This window comes from Arvicola amphibius, chromosome 8, assembly GCF_903992535.2.
Source record: "Arvicola amphibius chromosome 8, mArvAmp1.2, whole genome shotgun sequence".
Taxonomy (NCBI): Eukaryota; Metazoa; Chordata; class Mammalia; order Rodentia; family Cricetidae; genus Arvicola; species Arvicola amphibius.
Window position 1 is genome coordinate 86,967,042 of NC_052054.1, and position 21,739 is coordinate 86,988,780.

At 46.0% G+C, this 21,739-nt stretch overlaps 1 protein-coding gene across 2 annotated transcripts; it reads left to right on the forward strand.

Annotated features, from left to right (window-relative positions):
- Positions 1 to 7,631: 7,631 nt before the first annotated feature.
- On the forward strand, positions 7,632 to 18,366 carry LOC119821282 (ribonuclease P protein subunit p29). 2 transcript variants are annotated; one of them, XM_038340230.2, is made up of 8 exons: positions 7,632 to 7,826; positions 7,864 to 7,866; positions 10,902 to 10,954; positions 12,567 to 12,787; positions 13,929 to 14,006; positions 14,158 to 14,219; positions 15,681 to 15,782; positions 17,766 to 18,366. In XM_038340230.2, the coding sequence occupies exons 1-8, from the start codon at positions 7,820 to 7,822 to the stop codon at positions 17,900 to 17,902; spliced, it is 663 nt and encodes a 220-aa protein (XP_038196158.1). In that variant the 5' UTR covers positions 7,632 to 7,819; the 3' UTR covers positions 17,903 to 18,366. The 2 variants fall into 2 exon arrangements, with proteins under 2 accessions (XP_038196158.1, XP_038196159.1); XM_038340231.2 differs by lacking the exon at positions 7,864 to 7,866.
- The last annotated feature ends 3,373 nt before the right edge of the window (positions 18,367 to 21,739 follow it).

Here is a 21,739-nt window from a genome sequence, read left to right on the forward strand (position 1 = left end):
CTTCCTGCATCTGATAACACTGTCCTCTCCTGGTCTAACCTGCAGTTCCCTGCATCTGATAGCACTGTCCTCTTCTGGTCTAGCCTGCAGATTCCTGCATCTGATATCATTGTCCTTTCTGGTCTAGCCTGCAGATTCCTGCATCTGATAGCACTGTCCTCTCCTGGTCTTGCCTGCAGTTTCCTGCATCTGATAACACTGTCCTCTCCTGGTCTAATCTGCAATTCCCTACATCTGCATAATTTTCTTTTTTGTTGCTTGTGCATATATTCTTCTATACTGCTTTTTATACTGCATGTTGCACATTACAGGACAGAAAAGGCAGGAGAAGCTAAAGGTATTTCCTCATCTCAGAAGACACAGGGATTTTAAACCATTGCAAGCAGCTTTGCTGAGGGGCTCTCTTCCTCACAGAACCAGGCTAAAGTAGCTCCAAGTCTACTGTGGCCTGAAGGGGAGGTAGGTCTCTTCCTTCCAGCTAGGTGTCAGGACACATCACCACAGCCTAACTTCAGTCTCTGCTTCCACTACTTCCCCCCTCTCTCACTTGCCAGTATTAGGAACCACCATGGCAGCATGCACAGGGAACTCTGAGGCCTGCGGCCAGTGCCGACTTCTCTGAGACTGAACTTGTCAGAAAGGGAAGTACAGTGTGGACTGAGTGCATGCCCTTGCAGCCTACAGTGCGAACCCTTGCAAACTCCTCCAGTGTCTCAGGAAATAGCTCCCAAATCCAAAGAGCCTCAAGTTTATGTGAGCCCCTCACAGAAAAACCAAACCAAGTTTACTCAATGGGGTCAGCACACAGCAAGACCCTTCAGCTAACCTAAACAATCTACTGAAATATAAAGTAGAGGTTCATACCTACAATCCCAGCACTCAGGAGGTAGAGGCAAGTGGATCTCTGTGAGTTCAAGGCCACTCTGATCAACACACAGTGAGGACCAGGACAGCCAGGACAACATAGTGAGACACTGTCGTGGAACAGAATCTACGGGGAGCCCTGCTGTATACAACAACACGGGGTCACTTTCACAAGTTGAAAGACCAGGGAATTGAATTGGACAAAACTGATGTTGGGCTATACATGTTATGCGCAAAGCCTCTAATGTTGATAATTCCAAATATTAAAATATGGTCCTCCTCTGGACCAGGGGGGTGCATATATCAGGCCTGTGATTTCTATATCCGATGTGTCTAGTTATTCATGCAGGAAACGGTCCTGCCCAGAGAAATGCCCAATGTGGGAGCTGGGCCAGAGTTCAATAATAGTAGATCTGTTGCCTAGCAAGTGGGAAAACAGGGCCCATCCCACATTGTAGGGACTAACAAGATAAATAGATGAAAGTAAGGTCTAAGGTCAGTCCTCTTTATTCTTCAGTGGCATCTGGAGACATTATTAAACTAGAAGAACATGGCCAGAAAAGTGGGTCAGTGGGTAAGAGAGAAACCTGCCAAGCCTGATAACCAGAGTTCAATATCCTAAACGCAAGATATAAGGAAACTATTCTAAGCTGTCTTCTAACCCCCACATACACGGCACGGTGAACACACACACGTATACTCCCAAACACAATAGGTCATCAACCAACCTGAAGAGCGCCGGTGCCGCTGTGCCCATGTTCTCCTCTAGCCACAACCTCCGAGCCCTGCATGCCAGTCCTCGTCCTGAGGATCAAGTATTTGGATCAAGTGCAAAGCAGGGCCAGGAAGCTCATAACCTGTGTCTTAACTGTTGCGGGCATGGATAAAGCTGGGTATCCTCTGTCAGGCAGTGTTGTATCGCAGAGTACTCCAAGTCAGCTATGAAGCAAGCACAGGAGAATCCACAATTAAATCTGAAATAACCCAGAATCCAAAGTATCTTGAAAAACCATCAGATTTTCAGGACAATTTCCAGCTTCAAATTTTCAGATTAAGATACTTTAATCAGCAGATTCATGCCAATATTCCCCCGGTTCAGAAAACTCCAAAGTAAGAGACACTTCTGGTCCCAGACATTTTGGATAAGATGGGAAATATTCACCCTCTGTTGTTCTCATGCTGTTACACATGGGGAATTCTTCTGTGAAAGCACAAAGGGCCTGTCTCTCTCATACATATTCAAAAGAGCCAGAATTGGGCACAGTAGTGATCTACAATCCCATCACCGGGCAGGCTGAGACACATGTATGCATGGGTGTACACACATTTCATACAGCAAATGAAATAAGAGTAATGAAACTTGTTAGGTGACAACTCTGATGATTAGCCAGGCCTTCTGGCTCTAATTGCATGCTTGGCGGTAATTCATCTAATCCCTAATTTTTAAGCAGTGTTGGGAAACTCCAGTAGAAATGTGTTTCCTTAATTTGAAAGTGAAGGGGGCTACAGAAAGTACTTCCCACTGTCACCAGGAGTCATTAGATAAATGGATCTCCGTCACCTATGGAACACATGGTTTGAATCTGCAGTGTCCCCCAGAGGCTCGTGTTTTGAGTACTTGTTCCCTAGCTGGTGGGAATATTTGGGAAGGCTATGGAACCCTCAGGAAGTCCAGCCTTCCTGGAGGAAGTGGATACTTAGGAGTGGCCTTTGAGTTTAGAGCCCAGACATGGTCCTAGCCACTCTGCTCTTCTTGGTCAGCCATGACATGAGCAGTCACTGCCACACACTCCCACTGCCATGAACTGGGCCACTCCAGCATGGCCACTCCGCTGTGACAGACTGCAGATCACAGACCCTAAGCCAAAGTAAACCTTCCCACCCTACTTTCTGTGGGTATGGTGTCACGGCAGCAAGAAATAAACTAAGGGGTTAGCAAGATGGTTCTGTGGGTATGCTGGCTAGTTTTGTGCCAACTTGATACGAGTTCACCTGAGTGCAGGGTGAAACTGGGGTTTCAATTGAGAAAATGCCTCCGGAAGATCTGGCTGTAGGTGAACATGCATGGCATTTTCTTAATTAGTGATTGATGTGGGAGGGCCCACCTCATTGTGGCTGCTACCACTCCTGGGCAGGTGGTCCTAGGCTCTGTAAGAAAACAGACTGAACAAACACTGAGGGGAAAGCCAGTAAGCGTCGCTCCTCCATGGCCTCCGCATCACCTCTACCTCCAGACTCATTCGCCTTTGAGTTCCTGCCTTGGCTTCCCTCAACGGACGGTGACTCGGGACATGAATAAATTTATGTAAACCCTGTCTTCTCCACATGACTTTTGGTCGTAGTCTTTCATCACAGCAGCAGAAACCCTGACTAACACAGCGGGCAGCTGTACTGCTGCCAAGCCTGATGGCAGGGCTTCGATTTCAGGGGCACAGAGTGCACGGGGAGAACCGACTCCTACACCTGTCCTTAGACTTCACACATGCGCTGTGGTATGCACATACAAATACACACGGACACGCATAACTGGAAAAGAAAAAAAGGGGCTGGAGAGATGGCTCAGTGGTCAAGAGCTCTGGCTGTTCTGGAGAACCTGAGTTCAATTCCAAGCACCCACATGGCAGCTCACAAGTGTAACTCCAGTTCCAGGATACCTGACACCCTCATATAGATACACATGCAGGAAAAAAGCCAATGCACATAAATAAAAATAAAAAAATAAAATAAAAAGTAAAAAAGAAAGTAGCCCAAGCCATTCACTGATTTATAAACATGTTTAATAACTGAAACTTATTCTTGATTTTCTATATGAAAACGTTCTTCAGTCTTCAATATGGTACGCTGAAGGTCTTAGGGCAGCAAGCAAAATAGTCTGCGCAAGTGCAGCAAAATGCTAGCTATAGAAACGTTTACTGCCTGGAGTGAGTGAGTGTAAGTGTTGGTACACGTGTGTCATGGCATGTGTGGAGGTCAGAGGTCACTCTCTGGAGTCAGTTCTTTTCTCTCCTGGTGGAATTTATTGATGGAATTCAATGGTCAGATTTAGACAGTAAACACTTTACCTGCTGAGCCATCTCACCAATCCTACTTCAAGTTTTCCACACTAAGTTGTTGGCGGTGGGTGGAGTCACCGTCACGTCACTGACCGCAACTTCTCACAATATTCACTGATTCGCTTGTGGGAAATATGTGCATATCCATGATGCAAAGGTTACTGCTCATTGCTATAAAGGGGAAAAATTAAGGTGTCACTTCTATAAGATGAATTTTTTTAAAATAAGCAAAAACATTTCCTTACCCATTATGAAATCTTTCAGTGTATTTGTATAATTTTTCTACGTAGATTTGGTGTCATTCACCATTTTTCCATAACCATCATAAACATTGTGACTATCTAACCTGTAAGGTGACCCTACTTCAACTGTTCTTTAAGAACATCTCACCTGAGAACATCCTCTAAAAACACAGATTCTGGGCTGCGAGACGGCTCAGGGGTTAAGATACCTTGCTGCTCACCCAGAGGTCCCAGCACCCAGAGCAGGTGGCTCCAGACCACTTGTAACTCCAGATCTAGTGGAACTCTCTTCTAGCCTCTGTGACTACTGGCACAGGTACAGTGAGCACACATGTGCACATGTGTGTATACACACACACACACACGCATGTACACCACACACACACAAACATGCAAACTTGTTTTCGAGACAGGGTTTCTCTGGCAAATTTTTAAAATCCTTTTTAAAAACAGATTCTAGGTACTCATCTGCTAGGCAACTCTCCTAAGCGATGCCTAGGAATCAGAATTTTTGAAGCCTTTCATTTGTTTGCTTTTTCAAACAGGGTCCTACTATGTATGCTAAGAGGGTCTCAAACTCTTTACCCTCCTGGCCCAGCCTTCTGTGTGCTAGGATTATAGATGTGTACTCTATCACCCACGTGGTAAATTAATTTACCAAATAAATCAGCATATATTTCATTTGTTCAGCCCATCACTGTCAAATATTGTTCTGAAACTTTGCTGTCATAAAAAATAATCACAAGAATTCTAATAGATATCTCTTGTCATGCACTGTTTTCTGAAGATGATAAAGTGAGGGCATCTCCTTCTTAAAGAGCAAATATTTAGTACGCAGACAACTGTGGTCACTGTTGCTCTGGGAAACTCACCACCCTACTGTAATCTGAGGATCACAGGGAATATTGGCAGACACCCAAAGCTATGCTGGCTATCTTAGAAGAGTTCATTAAGTGGTTTCTAATAACTGGGCTAGAGAGAGGGCTCAGCAGCTAAGAGCACCTGCTGTTCTCCCCAAGGCTCAGGGGTCAATGCACATGGACCCCACAAAGGGTTACAACCGTCTGTGTTAAGTCCACCTCCAGAGAATCTGGCTCCCTCTTCTGGCCTCTACAGGCACTGCACAACCACAGTGCACATAGCTACATAAAGACAAAAGACTATAAAATAGAACCAGACATGGTAGTACATGCCTTTAATCCCAGCACTTGAGAGGCAGGCAGGATGATCTCTGTGAGTTCCAGACCAGCCTGGTCTACAATGTGAGTTACAGGACAGCTAGGGCTGTTACACAGAGAAACTGTCTTGGAAAACCAAAAAGCAAAACCACTCACAAAATAAAAATAGTTCCTTTAAAAATAGAAACTCCTAAAAGCCTGAAAGAGACTGGCCTTTGCCTCTGTCACTATGTCCACAGAAGTCATCTACAACCCACAAAATGACTGCTGTTTTTCTTATCTAACCCAACCTCACCCCTGAAGCTGTGGGAATCAAACTCAGGGCCTCATTGTACAAAGCAAGTGTTCTACCACTGAGCTACACACCCAGTCCGCTGTTGTATTGTGCTTCTCTAAGCTCATAACTGTGAGGAGGAATAGTTTAGTGGTACACAGCATAAATTAGTCCTGGGTTGATCCTAAGAATCAATAATTAATTAATTAACTTTTTAAAGAAAAGAAAACCAAAAGTTCACATATAATAGTCTAATTATGTCATAATAACTATAGCAACGTCATTTGCTTGAAAAACATCACTACAATTTTAAATGCCTCACCACAAAAACAATTATATGAGGGCATTGGGTTAATTAGACTGATTTAGCTATTCTTCACAATATATAAATTTGAAAGTCTCATTTTAAATGTCATAAATATATACAATTTTTGTCAAGTAATATTTTTAAATGTTTTAATCCCAGCACTCTTGGGACTGAAGCAGGTAGTTTGTGGCCAGTTTGATCTACATAGCCAGTTCCAGGACAGTCAGGCCTACAAAGACCCAGTCACAAAAAGAAATCAAGTGATACAATATTGAGTTCACATGTTGAGTCCCCAAGGGCACTTTCTCTACACAGTCTTATAGATGCTAAACTCGTCGCAGGCCTTTGTCAATGCCACACATTTAGTGTCCATCCTGTTGCTGTCAGGCTGGCCTCAAGCTCTAAACCATATGTGTGTTAGCATGTCCTATACTGCTTAAGATCAAAAAGGCACACAATTATCACCCAAAGAGATACAAAGCCTATGCTTCTTAAAGAACGATGTGGTGATGCTTGCCCAAGTTTCTCTGAGAATTCTTTTTCCTTCTTTAAAAGGAGGTTGCATAGTACTCAGTATTAAAAAATCACTGACTAAAGAGAGTACAGGGACAATAACTCTGATTTCTCTCACCCATCATCCAAGTTAGAGACAGCACTCAAGAGAAGTTAAGGGCAGAGTCTGGACAGAACTAGGCAACCTGAGAAGGCTGGGCTGGACCTCCGTGTCCCAGATCTCTAGCCATGAGAATTACTTTTGTCTTTTATCATACCGACAGAAATTAATGCTACCAGTCTCAAGAACGCTGTCTGGGTTAGAGGCAGTCAGAGAGGCAGGGAAATTCTAATGCTCCAGGAGCTGAGACAGGACTATGACACTTCCATCCTCAGTCTGGGCTACATAGTAAGTGTCTGGGCTCCACAGGGAGACTTTTGTCTTCACAGGGGAAAATTATTTTCAAAAAGCACGCGTTCTGAGAGCAAAACAGATAAAGCTACTCTCCTTCTTTACTCATAGAAAAGAGACCCTTAAACGGGATCACAAAACTTAGTACTTAGTAGCTGAGACAGAAGGAAATTCCCGGACACCGTTACAAGATGGGAGTAGTATCTGTGAGGGAATTCTAGACCAGCCAGCGTCACAAGAGCTCCTTGCTAAACAAACAAACAAACAGTTGGCGGTGGTTCACGCCATAATGGGGGGGGGAGGGAGAGACCGACCGACAGACCGACAGTCAATCGGGGCGGAGGTGGTTCAAGCCTCTAATCCCAGCACTCGGGGGCAGAGGCAGGCGGATGTCTAAGTCTTAGGGCACCTGGTCTACGGTGAGTTCCAGGGCGGCCCGGGCTGTAACACAGAGAAACCCTGTCTCAAACACGCTGAAAGAATCCTAAGACCTCACTACAGCCATTACCTCCACTATTTCAGACCCACTTCCGCCCTCCCTGGCCCCAATCTCCCTTGCGTCTCTTCCGTGACAGCTTGCCTCGCTACACGTCATTAATTCTGACCCGTGACCCGACTCTTCCAACCGGTGAGAGACTCAAACGAGAGAAGGCACAAAAAACAGACTCCACCCGGCACAGAAAGGGCGGTTAGCTCGCCCCTCCCTAGGCCTCGGAGCTAAACCTAAGGCGCCAGTACCGCCAGACGCCGACGCGCGTCGATGACGTCACGCAAGGCGCCATCTCCGAAATCTGGTCACAGACCACTGTTGCCCGCTGGAGCAAGTCTGTTTGTGTACTGTGCCTACGTTGTTTCTTGGGCACAACGGATTTTTCTAGCGGAAAGTTAGACAAGATAGAGTCCTGGTGACTGAAAACTGCAGAACAAAACGAAGAAAGAGAAAGAAGAGTGAGGCCTGAAGGAGACGTCATCAGAGCGCTCCGGAAGTGTTCCGAAGATGAAGGGTAAGCGGGATGAGAGACAGCACGGATCACAGTATAGAGGGTCGGGACTGGAAGATGAATCAGGGATACCTGTCGCAAAGAGTCCCAGGACAATACCCAGGGAGTTGACTCAGCACACAAAAGAAATCGAGGCCCAGAGTGTGAATCGGCCCGACTCTGTCTCTAAGCTAGGAACAGATGTCAGGATCGAGTGTGTGTTCACCTAAGGAAACTAGAAGAGGTGGAGCCAAGGCCTTGGCCAGAACTAGGCACTACCTGCCCTGATAACAGTGGCCAAGTGCCTGCTCCCCTCTGCAGCCTGGCTTTTCACGCTTCGTCCTGTAAAAAAAAACTTCTAGGCGCAGTATCTCAAACCTAAGGCGTAGGTATTTGATCAGAACACAGATGTGTCAGGAAGGGGAAGCAAGCACTGGAGCACTATTAGAGGGGAGAGTGGATACGATCAAGATGACTCACACTCCTGCCATGTCCTTTTATCAGAGATCGTGTGCCTTGGCATATCTCGACTTCAGTATTATGTGCATAGAGAAATTCCCAGGAATCCACAAGGATGGTCCCAGCTAAGACCCTAAGCAATAGAAGAGAGGATGCCTGAACTGGCCTTGCCATGTAGTCAGATTGATGACTGTCTTAAATGTCATCATAGAACCTTCATCCAGCAACTGATGGAAGTAGATGCTGAGATCCACAGTGAAGCAGTGGGCTGAGTTCCCAATGTACAGTCGAAGAGAGGGAGAAGCTATAATATGAGCAAAGGGGTCAAGACCATGGTGGGGATACCACTAAAACAGCTTACCTGAGCTAATGGGAGCTCACCAACTCTGGCCTGACAGAGAGGGAACCAGCACAGGACCAAACTAGGCCCTCTAGTTTACAGTGACAGTTGTATGGCTGGGGCAGACTGGGGCCACTGCAGTGAGACCAGGATTTATCCCTACTGCTTGTACTGATTTCTTGGAACCCATTCTCTTTGGAAGGATGCCTTGCTCAGTCTAGATGTATTGGGGAGGGCCTTGGTCTTGCTAGACTTTGACTTCCCATGGGAAGTCTTTCCCTCTCTGAAGAGTGGATGGGAGTAGGGTGGGGGAGAAGGTGAAGTGAATGGGAGGAGGGGAGGGAGTATGAGCTGAGATTGGTATGTAAAATGTGAAGAGATGGTTTTTTAAAAATAAATAAATAAATTTTAAAAAATATTATGGGCATAGTTAAGAATAACTAATTTAAAATTGCTTAGGAGAACTAATGAGACTAAAGTAAATGTCAACACACACATGTGTCCTTTTAAATCAACTGCTTGACAAGCAATGAGTGTACCAGAGCTGTTACATGTGTACTGATGCAGAAAGACTTTCAATCTGATGCTAGGCATCTGAGGTAGGTAAAGCAAAGTTATTCCTAGGGTCCCAGGCCCTGCACATTTTTCTCAGTAAACAAACTCAATCTGCAGTTCAAGGGAGAACCAGATTCTACATGTAAAACTGGTAACTACCTTGGTTTGTTTACTTGGTCAAACATTTTCTCAGGGAAGCCCAAGAGAGCAGAGATGGGTTTTTGTTTCTTTGTTTGTATTGTTGCTGTTGGGATAAGGCCAGCTATGTACTGGAACTCACAGTGTAAACTAGGCTGGCCTCTCCCTCTGAAGTAACAGGACTAACCATGTGTGTCACTACACTCACCTTAGAGATAAATGTATAGGGTGTCGTGTAAGCTACATTTTCTGGTCATTTGCTCTTTCTTACCCATTTACTCCTATACTCTGTCCCCCAGTGTCACCATGATGGTTTTCTCCAAACAAATAAGAAACAGGAGCATGGATAGTTAAAGGGATTTCGGCATCATGCTGGACATATTTAGATTTGAAGAAAGACTGTTGTATTTTTATCTTGTCAGGATACATTCAATTTTATAGATTCTGAACTGTGAAAAATCTGTTTCGAACTTCTTGTAGTCAGCAAAATGTAGTGTTTCAGCCAACCACACACCCTAGCCATCAATGTCACCTCACCTTTAGAGTCTTCACTGTAGTGAGGAGCCGTGGGCTGCATTTCGTCCCGCCCTGGCTCCCGCACGCCTAGCTTAAAACCCGAAATAACAACACACAAACTGTATTCATTTAAACGCTGCCTGGCCCATTAGTTTCAGCCTCTTACTCACATCTTGACTAACCCATATCTAATAATCTGTGTAACACCACGAGTGGTGTCTTACTGGGAAAGATTCAGCACATCTGACCTAGTGGCTGGCTTCATGGCATCTGACTCAGAGAGGAGAGGCAGGGCGATTGCCCGAGGCATCTGCCTCACTTCCCTTTTTCCCAGCATTCTATTCTGTCTACACCAACCTTAGGGCTGGCCTATCAAATGGGCCAAGGCAGTTTCTTTATTAACCAATGAAATCAGCACAAACAGAAGACTCTCCCACATCACTTCACTAGTGAGCACTGCCCATGTGTAACTATAACCTGTATTTTAAGTGAGAACAACTCTAGAGTGCTCCAGTGAGGACTTCTTTTGGACAGGCAGAATCTGGAGTTGGAACTAAACCTATGCTTTAATAAAATACCAGTGACTCTTAAACACATTAAACTTTCAGAAGTGTTCTTTTTAAACCTCATCCTGGAAATTTCTAGGACAAATCCGGCCAGAGGAAAGAGGAAGCAGTGTCTAAGACAGTTGTAGTGGTTCATGTCTATAATCCCAGCAACTAGCATTGGGAGCCTGAGACAGGAGTTTTGGAGGTTTAAGGCCACTGTGAGCTATATAGCAAATTCTAAGTCACTGTAGGATACAAAGTGAGACCTTTTCTTTAAGTAATATGTAATTAAGCAGCATTCAGTAGGGCCAGGACATGGATCCAAGGTGAAGCACTTGCCTGGCATGCATTAAACACCACTGAGTTGAACCCTCCAACAATGCAGAGTAAAACAGGAGGATCATCCAAGAAAGCTTTGCCTTTTCATACTAACCCAATATTCCTTCTCTAAATAAGTGTAGTTATTGCCATAGTTAGAAAAGCCTTGGGTGTTATACTCGTTCCTAACAGAAGTAATCGTCTGTTTTTGTGTTTGTCCCCCAGCTGTGATTTACCATGCATTTTCTCACAAAGAAGCCAGAGAGCACGATGTGCAGGTACAGTCATTCAAAGGGGGGCTGGAGCAGTAGACTCGACAGCAGAGCAGGCTCAATGTCTTCTTAGACTGATCTAGCCGTTCTTTCCCATGGATTACTCATCTGCACAGGTCGTATTTTAGGCCAAATCAAGGTCTTTTTGGTTGGTGTCTTCATGTTCCAGGCTCCTTTCTTAGGGTACCAGAATCAGCTGAGGCACTTGGACTCCTTAATTTCATGTCATCTCCCACTCTGTAGGGAATGACAGACAGCCTGTGCCTACCGAAAACCTGTCTTGATCTTGCTTCTGTGCCCGATCAGTGCTCAACCCATTTCATAAGTGGATGTTACAGATTCTCTCTGGTTGCTCACAGGCTTTGTCAATTGGACAGAAGCTTCACCTGTGGCTCATAAAGAGCGTATCCTGCCAGGTTGTGTGGGGCACATCTTTAATCCCAGCACTTGGAGGCAGAGTCAGGCAGCTCTCTGAATTCAAGGACAGCCAGAGCTACACAGAGAAATCCTGTCTCAAAGATTGGGGGGGGGGGATATCCTTTAAATCAAGATGTTAAAAGGCCAGTTAACCTTTAATTGTATTTCCCCATGAAAGAGAGACCATGTATGTATTTAAAAGAACCAAATTCTCCTGCTATTGATGATGAATTGTTTAGCCATCCCTGACTTGAACTACCTCAAAGATTATGTATTCTGTCTTTTGACCCCCCTGCATTAGCACGAAGAGGGTATCATTTACTATTGATATGTTAACCTAAAGCTGGCAATTAGCCTCAGACTTGTTTTTACTGTCTGGTTGATGCAAAAAGAACCCAGCAAATGGCCCAGACAAGAGGTAGATGCTCAGGAAAGAGCACTGCCCATATCTGCAGCAGATGAAGGCCGAGTGAGGTACCTGCCAGCCAGTGTACAGTAGACTGTTGCTGCCCCAGCCTGAGAGGTGGGAAACTAGCGTGTTTCAGGACTGATGCGGCTGTGAAACAGTCTCGCCCTACCTTCCCCAGGAGTCCATGTAACTTGATATATGTCCTGTGACATATGGAGTGTGTGTGCCCTAGATGCCCTTCACACTTTCTGCCTCAAAGTGGGGCTGGAGCAGACCTCTCCAAGAACAGCCACATGGAGTCCACAAGGCTGAAAGCAAGGGAAGATGACTGTGCTGCTCACTGTCAGAATTCCTCCTCCTTGACCTACCTGGAACCCCCAGGCAGTTTCCCTTAATATTGAAATGGCTCATTTCCCTAACAACCCCAGCTCTCTTCCACTTCAAGCTAGTCTTGTGGTCATGACTTATTAAATAACCTGTGTAGTCCATTTCTCAAGCTTTCTTCCCCACAAGGATTAGAGAAGGCTTGCATTACAAAGGATTTTGAATGCTCAATAGAGTAACCTCAAGGAAGCAATACTGGTCAGCATTTGACCTGGCTGCAGTGTGGGGCAGTGTCACAGTTAGCATATGAGTGTGACTTTTAAATCTTGGCAGTTGTGTGTAGGAAACCCTTGGCAGACAGGAGATGTGTGAGCCTAGATCAGCAAAGATGCTTGCTCTAAAGAATGGGATGAGTGCCCTGGTGTCTGAGAGCAGAACGGTGAACCACACCACCATGTCTCTGAGCAGGATCTGGGAACCCAGCGGGCTGAGGCCTTTGTGAGGGCCTTCCTGAAGCGCACCATCCCACACTTGAGCCAGCAAGACTGTGAGAGCCATCTGCAGCGCAAGGCTGTGGTCTTGGAATATTTCACTCGCCAGAAGCCAAAGCAGAGGAAGAAATCCAAAGGCCTCTCTTCCAAACAGAGGAGAGACATGAGGCTCTTTGACATTAACCCAGAGCAACAGAGGTACGCCAGTCTTTCCCATGGCCTTGCCACTCACCATTGCCTAGTCTTCCTGGTAGGGCTCTGGACTGGGATTCCAGGGATTCCCTGGACAGCTCCGCCCCTTTGGTCTCAGGGGCTTCTCCGCCATCTGCCACAAGGGGGCAGCGTCCCGCTACCAATTTTCTTATGTCTTGGCTTGGCGTCTAAAAGGCAGGCATTGGTCAGACTGAGGACTTTTCATCCTTTAACTTCTCCTAGCCTCACTAGTGTCTCCGTTGCCCATAGCAACAGGCTGATATTCTTTAGTATGTGCTTTCCTGTACCTTTAACATCACTAGACAGAATCACCCACTCTAAGGTTGCTGCCAGGGAGAAGCTCTGCCCTCATATTTCAGAAGTTTCTGAAAGGAATGTGTCACTGTTTTGTGGAAGGATGTCTCCCTCGAGATGGTTCTGAGTTTGTGTTTACAGCCACTATGTTTAGGCTTTGTATAACATAGCCACACAGCCTTTCTAGTCCCAGAAGGCAAGAGAGTGTCGCTTTGCACTGGGGCTGCCTCCCTGGAGTCCTTGCAAGAAGTGCCTGTTTCAGATTTGAGCCTGGCGTTCTTGACTCTGATCCTGGCTTTGTATGAATGGGCACCAAGACAAATGATAACCCCAGAGAAAAGCTCTTGGTCCTTTACCCTCCCTTCCAGACGATCCTGCCACCTTACACAAGGCCCTGCCTGGCAACCTGCACCTCTTGTAACAATGGGTTAAACAAGACTGATATTCATTTGTGCATTTCTCTTTGGAAAAGGAAATTGTGTGAACAGCACCTGGGTTGTATGGCTGAGGCTACATCACCACCTTCAGATGCTCTCCTGCTCCGAGCCAGGGGCTCCTCCATCATGCCCACAACTGGCCAGGAGGAAGGGCATCGAGGCAAAGGGCCCCTCTTCCCTTCTCGAGAGCAGAAATTTAGCCCTGAAAATGTTCTGCCAGGGAAGAAATTGAGGTTCAAGGAGGGGAATGTACTTGGCCCTGGTCACATTGTCGTCAGGGCAGCTAGGGCTTCCACGCAGTCTCGGGTGCTCCCTCGTGCTTACTCTCAGCCTTGAGCCCAGCTCTGGTTTGCCAAATACTGGAAATCCCAAGATCGTGTTTCTGATTCTGACAGATACAGTCTCTTCCTCCCTCTGCATGAACTCTGGAAGCAGTACATTCGTGACTTGTGCAACGGGCTCAAGCCAGACACGTGAGTTTTATTTCTGACACCTACCATGGAATTAGATCCCAAGTCTTGCATGCACTGGAGATGCAGCCTGAGAAACCAGCTGGCTGTGGGCATTTGTGATCCTATTTGCTTTGTTACCAGCTCTTCTTTGTGGGCTCTCTTGACCTCCTAGGCAGCCACAGATGATTCAAGCCAAGCTCCTGAAGGCGGATCTTCACGGTGCTATTATTTCAGGTAATTTCTGTAAGAGCGTGTGGTCATCTGGAGACTGTTGTTTGGTGGCAGTACTCAGCCTGGCATCTGTCACTTGGCATCCTGAGGTTTCTCTAAGTTACAAGCAGTGAGGCTCTAAGGTGGTTGTGACTTGACCCATGCTGGGACTTGTTAAACACACACTATGTGGTGTCTGCATGCCGTCAGCTCAGGCTGTTGTCACCTCGCCTCTAGTGCAGACTCTGGGGGACAGATTCCCCCTCTTCATGTTTCCAGGGTGCCATCACCAGTGCAGACCTTTCCCATGATTGCCAGACTCATTCACTCCATGGCACCCAACAGCTACCTAGACAGCCAGGAGGGGCCTCAAAGTACCTAACACAGAGCCCTTGGTCTCCCCTGAGGTCAGATCTCTGATTATGACACATCTCCATATCCAGTTTGTTCAGCTAGAGACCTAGAAGTACATACACATTACCTCTTTCCTAATCTTGTACCTCGGGTCAGTTTACACACCTAGTTCCTGAATCTGACCTACCTCTAACTCCTCAAGCTGCTGTGGAAGCTTCTCCCACCCTCTCCAGCTCACATACTGTTTCATTCCCACATACACACCAGATCAAATACACAGAATGAAGGCTGTCATCGGACATCTGACTCCTGACTGCCGTTTGCCTGTCCTAAGCCTCCAGCAGCTTCCCATCCAGTCAGAGTAGAAATCTACGGTGTCCTTTGGCTGTCCTCTGTGTGACTTGCACACTTGATGCCTTTGCTTGGGTCCTTCTCTCGACAAGGGGGCTGTGAAGGTTCATGCATTGACTCCTGCTGTAAATCAGGTCCCTTTCCTGATGTCACTTCCTGAGAGTCTACCACCACTAAGGTTTCCCCTCCACTTTCATTGTGCTGTTGTTATTTTCCTCATAGCCATTATCAATCAGTATCAAGAAATAGAATAGCCCGTGCTGTATATACACTGTCCTCCATGAGAGCTTCAGCTCACAGGAGCAGGATACAGGCACCTAGTATACTAAGCACATGGTTCCAAATGCTGATTACATGGAGGAGGGCAGGGCCCTGCCAGTGAGGTGACTCACCTGTGTCACTTCTGGGCAGCTCTGTAGAAGGACTGCATTCAAGGAAAAGTTCAGGAGACTCAAAAGTGAATGATGGATGTCCTGCCCATGGCACTTGCTCAATCAAAGCAACATGACTGGACTTAGTTCTTTTTGTGTATGGCCTTTTGGCTCCAGAACCCTGCATAAAACCCAAAGGATACCTGAGAACAGCCCAGAGATTGCAAAGCCCAGGATAAAGAGTTGGGAATCCTGGGCTCTTGCTGGCTTGGTCATTGCCCAGCTACAGAACCACTATCCTCTGGGCCTTCTCTTCCTCAGCTTAAAAGGGCCAGGCTCCTAGTCCCTGAGGCCAAGCTGTGACTGCTACTACCCAGGCCTTACCCTCATCTACTTTTCTCCTTTGCAGTGACAAAATCCAAGTGCCCCTCCTATGTGGGGATCACAGGAATCCTCTTGCAGGAGACCAAGCATGTTTTCAAGATCATCACCAAAGAAGACCTACTGAAAGGTGTGTGTTGTGTCCCTAGGGTATTAGATAGATAGATAGATAGATAGATAGATAGATAGATAGATAGATAGATAGATAGATAGATAGATAGATAGATGGATGGATGGATGGATGGATGGATGGATGGATGGATGGATGGATGGATGGATGGATGGCAAGGCAGGGAGAGTGGGGGGGGGGAGAGAGAGAGAGAGAGAGAGAGAGAGAGAGAGAGAGAGAGAGAGATCCTTATCCTTTCCTTGAGGCTTTCAGGTTCCACTTGACTATGGAGTCAGACAGTCTGCAGGTGCTTGCTATGTTATGAACTGCAGAGAGAGGCCCCTGCCACTGTGGCTACCGAGAGACATCATGAACGTCAGCAACCTGTCCATAAACAGGACAGAAGAACTGCTTATCTGGGTCTTTGGCACTCATGTATTTGAGGTTCTACTTGCTGAGGTGCCCACCTCTCAAGTGAATAACTAAAAGACAGGCAGAAGGAACCGAAACAGCCTGCCACTGGAGTTCTGAAAACTGCACTCTTGCTGAAGACACTCTGGAGTTTTAGCACTGTTGGGAGGAGAGAGGTACTTGTTCATCCCCAGCCACTTAGCCTGAAATAATCATACAGAAACTATATTATTTAAATCACTGTTTGGCCCACTAACTCTAGCTTCTTATTGGCTAATTCTTACATATTAATTTAACCCATTTCTCTTAATCTGTGTATTGCCACAAGGCTGTGGCTTACTGGGTAAAGTTTCCAGAGTTTGTCTCTGGCTGAGGCTCCATGGCTTCTCTCTGACTCATTCCTGCTTTCTCCCAGCAATCAGTTTAGTTTTCCCCACCTAGCTAAGTTCTGCCTGCTATAAGTTCAAAGCAGTTTTTTTATTCATTAATGGTAATCACAGCATACAGGGAGAAATTCCACATCATAGCATGGTTATTGCTGCTCCAGCAAGTACTTTTGAATTTTCCAATACCCCAGTACCCAACCTTGCCCACAAATCCAAAGTTCAAACAACAGTTGAGAGGTTTGTAATCATTTCTGTTGATGCTGGAAATCAAGACCAAGACCTCTGTCTGCTAATCCTGGGCTCTACGCCTGAGCTACCCCCACAGCCCTGCTTCATTGTTTTTCCATTTCCCTGTATGTTCTTCTGCTCACTTTATAAGTCCAAGGAAGTAATGTAGAAGTTTCCCTACTACATTCTGCACAAATCTAAGAACCAGTTCAAGACTGTATGGGAAACTGGGTTTGGTGGTATGGGAGTTCTCAGTTCTGGGAATTAATTTAATCACCTCCAAACCTGGAAACTAGGCAGTGAATTATATTTAGACTGTGAAGCAAATAGCCCAGGTCTTTTTTGGTACTTCTGGCATTGGTCTCCTCATTGCTGTAGACTTTTTTAAAGACAGTCTTATATGCAGTCCTGGCTAGCTTGATGTAGACCAGGCTGGCCTTGAACTCTCAGATCTGCCTGCCTTTGTCTCCTAAGTGCTGGCAATAAAGGTGTGGCCATCACCTTAATAATGGTGTGGGAAGTCATTCTGTATATGTGTTCCTTTTATTGGTTAATGAATAAAGAAGCTACTTGGGCCTATGACAGAGCAAAATAGAACAAGGCAGGAATTCCAAGCAGAGATAGAGGAGAAAAGGCAGAGTCAGAGAGATGTCATGTAGCTGCTGAAGGAGACAGATGCCAGAACCTTACCAGTAAATCACGAGCCTCATGGCAATAATAGAATAAATAGATTAATAGAAATGGGTTAATTTAAGATGTAAGAGTTATTTAGTAAGAAGCTTAAGCTATTAGCCAAGCAGTGTTGCAATTAATATAGTTTCTGTGTGATTATTTGGGGTTTTGGCAACTGGGAAATGAACAAGCAGCCTCCGACCACTTTAATACAATATAAATGTAAACGTGCATGAATCATGCTCTACATGAACATGAACACACTATCTTGTTTCTCATCCTTTTTCCTTTCTTCTTTTCCATTCAGTTATCCCCAAGCTAAATTGTGTGTTCACCATAGAAATTGATGGCTTTACTTCCTACATTTATGGAAGCAATTTCCAGCTTCGGTCAAGTGAGAGATCTGCCAAGAAGTTCAAAGTAAAAGGAACAATTGACCTGTGAACTCTTTGCCACTTGCGACAGATGTCCCTGGCAGCTGAGAACTGGAAATACCTTAAATACCCACTTTTTTTATGAAGCCCTTTCTGGCTGGGTCCCGAGTCAACTCCAGGAAAAGCAGAGTGGCTGAAGAACATTGAACAACACAGGAGGAAGTCGGGGGTAGAGATTTGTCTCTCCAGGGAGGAAAGACTAGCAGAAAATACACCAGGACTAACCTTGGGTGATTTGAAGAAAGCGGCCATTGGGTTCTGTCTTTCATACTTTCCTGTGTTTCTGGAACGTTCTGTGCTAAATGAGTTCAGTTAATAATGATATATTTGGACATCTTAGTTCCATTTTAGCTGCCATATTTGTAACCTTTCTACTGTGTAAGACCAGATGAGGTCTTTCTGCACATGGCCACTGGAACTATAGGTCAGGAACAGCATTAAAAACGGCTGGGGTCCAGCTACTCTGTGCTAGTATTGAGGAGGCCTTGTCATTGACACCTTGATTGTAAGAGGTATGTGACTGCTGGCCGGCTCAGAAACTGCCCTGGCAATAGTAGATGACAGCACATCCAGCCACTCACTCCAGGCCAGCAGTGGTGCTGGTGGTCAGTTCCTTGGTGCCTCCCATTCAGACTGCACTGGATGGAAGAAATTGAGAGACCCTGATGGTCTTTATATGACAGAAAAACAGAAAGCCTACTCCCTCCCAGAAACCAAAGTGTGCCCCCAAGTCCCAGAGATTATCTAGTCCCTGGTTCTGTCAACATCATCTGGACATTCCTCATGGCACTGCCCTGTCCCACCTGACCCCCATGTTATCACACAGTCCTTGCCACCCAGGTTCAGGGCACACATGACCCCTCAGCCTGAAAATGATCATTGTCCGAGGTCTTATGGACTGGTAAAGAAAGGCTAAGATCTGAACCAGAAGAGCTGGCTCCAGAGTCATGTTCTTCCCAGGGGACAGCCACAGCGGGTGAGAGAAACGCTCAGAGTGTGTGTGCTCCTTGTTTACCCAGCGCTCTACCAAGGAACTCTTGTGTGTAGAGTGACTGCTGCTCTAGTGGCTGAAAGTGCGCAGGTGCTGCACCTTCAGAGCAGACCTGTTCAGCCCCACCCTCTGTGATGTAAGGGGCGCGCTATGTTGCATAAACACAGTTGCTTCCCAGAAAAGCTGCTGGTGCCACTTGCCAAGTGAATCATGTTACTGCCGGCCCCAACTCAAGTGTCCATTGACTAGCTAAGGACATTCTTCCTCAAGGGAGACAATGTAATGCTCACCTGCCATAGAGTCTCTGCTCTTTGCCTTGTCTGGGATGTGCTGCTCTTGTCTTCTTGACCTCCCCAGGGGACCAAGGTCCACAGCATCCTCCTAGACACTGGTCCTGAGGAAACTGCACTTGGTATTACATGCAACATGACTATCCAAGTCCCCACAACTTCATGGAGAGGGGTATGGTACTGGCACTTGTGACTGTCTCCAAGGAATAGGACTGTGGTAGAAATGAGATTTGGGGTGTAGAGAGTCACATGACAGCCATCTCTGTTGAATGCAAACCATGGTCTAAAGAAACATGAGCCCCATGGAGAGTGCCATAGAAGCCAATGGGAAGAACAGTTGGCACCTCAAGAAAGGGCTCAGACTGCTGTCGAAATTAGTTTCTGCTAAGGCTTCCTCCTGACTGATCAACAGCCACCTTTCTGTGCGTATGGTCTGTCCTCAAGAGAGGAGCTCTAGTGTGCCTCTTATAATGATACTGGTTCATATAACTAACATCCCATCTAATGGCTCCTTTATCTTTATTACCTCATAAAGATCCTAGCTCCAAACATAGTCATGGAGGTTAGAGCTTCACCATAGGAATTTGAGGGTAGTTAGTAACAACTGAAATGTTCCTAATTAGAAAAGTTGGTTTTACCTCCCAGGACGGTGGCAATGTCCAGTCTGGACCCCATCCACAATGGCCTGGGTTTCTCTGCTGTTTCTTTGCTGTATGAAATTCTTGTGGCACCAGGCAGCTCAGCCTAACTGCTAGACTCTGAGCTCACATTTTCCTGACTTTCATGGGCTTTGACTTAAGGTGCACGCACAATATCCAGAGTCCTGGAGTTGTGAGCAATCAAACTCCTCCCTCCTTGTTCCACTGGAGCCAGCAGAGTCAGGAGGGAAATGTGTAGAGGGAGGGGATGGTTAATGCCAACACGGCTGGATTGGGAAATGCTTTGAAAAGGGGACTTCTTGGTGTGTTTCTGAGGGCTTCCAGAGAGGATTAACTGAGGTAGAAGATCCACCCTATACATGGGAAGTTTCATTCCCTAGGGTCAGAAGCTGGATACAATAGAAGGAAGCTTGCTACAACACAGGCATCCTTGCTCTCTCCACTTCTCTGTCATGTGTCCTGTCCCACTGTGCCTTCCTCATGTCATTTGTGTCAGGTATTTTATCACAGGGACAAAAAGTCCAACATGTGAGATGGGCAGAGTTGGCCCCTGAGGGGAGCTGTGGAATATGAAGAATTAAATCATACCCAGGTTCAGAAACCTGAAGAACCCAGGCAATCAGAGCAAGGCTTGGGAAGGTCTCCCTAGGGGAGGAGAAATGGAAAGGGGGCATGTGGCCACTAGTCAGTGGTGATGCCTCAGGTTGCACCCAGCTCTCTAATGGTGGGGAAGACATGGCAGGAACTAGCTTTGTAAACCAAGGGGCAGGTTACAGAATTCTGATCAGTTCATCAATACCTGCAATCTTTCAGGGTCTCCAAGCTACCATCTGTCAAGTGAGACATCTTGACTGCATGAAGGCCTCCTAGATCAGGCTGCTGGAATCCTGCAGCAGCATAAGCAGGCACATGTCTGCAGCAGCTGTCCTATGCTGCTCTTCAGCCATACTGAGTCAGGCCCCAGGAGTGGAACTCACATGTCTATGTGTTTGTGTAACCCCACCTGCTTCCTCCAGTCACCAGTATTTGAAGATGGTACATTCCAGATGGCATCTAAGTCTCTTCCAGTCCTGTCATCTGATTTGACCATAGATTCTTGGGCCAGTCTTTTCTGGATGTGGAAAAGGATCATGCAATGACCAGGCTCTCATATTCTGAATAATAAACATCAAGATTCTTCCCAAATATATCAATTATGGTGAAAGGCTCACTTTCTGGACAATGGCTTCTATATTAATTTAGTTTCTTATCTATAATGCTTCATTAAGACATCTTTTAAATGTCTATAATATTAATTTAATAGAAGAGGTTCTAATTGAACTATATTGGAATTGTCCATTTAATTAATCTCATAGGCCTTTAATGGATATCAAACAGACATCATTAACAAGAGTGCTAGACAAATTAGAATTAGAGTCAATAACATTCTTGGTAATTACTCATGAGCTGTGAAGGACAAGCATTGCTAAGTATGCAAACAGAAATGACTGCAAAAGAAAAAGTGTTAGAGCAGCAAGAAATCCAGAATGGACAGGGCCTCAAGGGTTCACCATTCTGTCTCCCAAGAGATTTCGACAAAGTTGCTTCCCAGCTACCAAGATGGTACTCAGGAGCAAAGCTTCAGGCTTCATTTGCATTTACAGAAAATATTCTCTCTGTGTGTTCCCTTGGACTGAGCTCCAGGTAGGGAAGAGTGGAAAGAGTTGGGGAGCATGAAACGAATGGGGAAAGAGAGAAGTATTAGAGAGGGGAGGGTCATGACAGTGGACTACGGACCGGGCACAGAGGGACTCACTGGGATAAGGCAGGTTGGTTGGCACGGAGTGTGGGATGGGATGAGATGGGGAGCACTACATTGCGTTTACCTCCACCATCCACTCACCCGCTGACCCAAGTGATGCATCTCT

Excerpts from the sequence above, each read along its gene's own strand:
- LOC119821282 (XM_038340230.2), top strand. Across the intron at positions 10,955-12,566 it reads CCAGAGAGCACGATGTGCAG|GATCTGGGAACCCAGCGGGC; the intron begins GTACAGTCATTC and ends GTCTCTGAGCAG. Across the intron at positions 14,007-14,157 it reads AACGGGCTCAAGCCAGACAC|GCAGCCACAGATGATTCAAG; the intron begins GTGAGTTTTATT and ends TTGACCTCCTAG.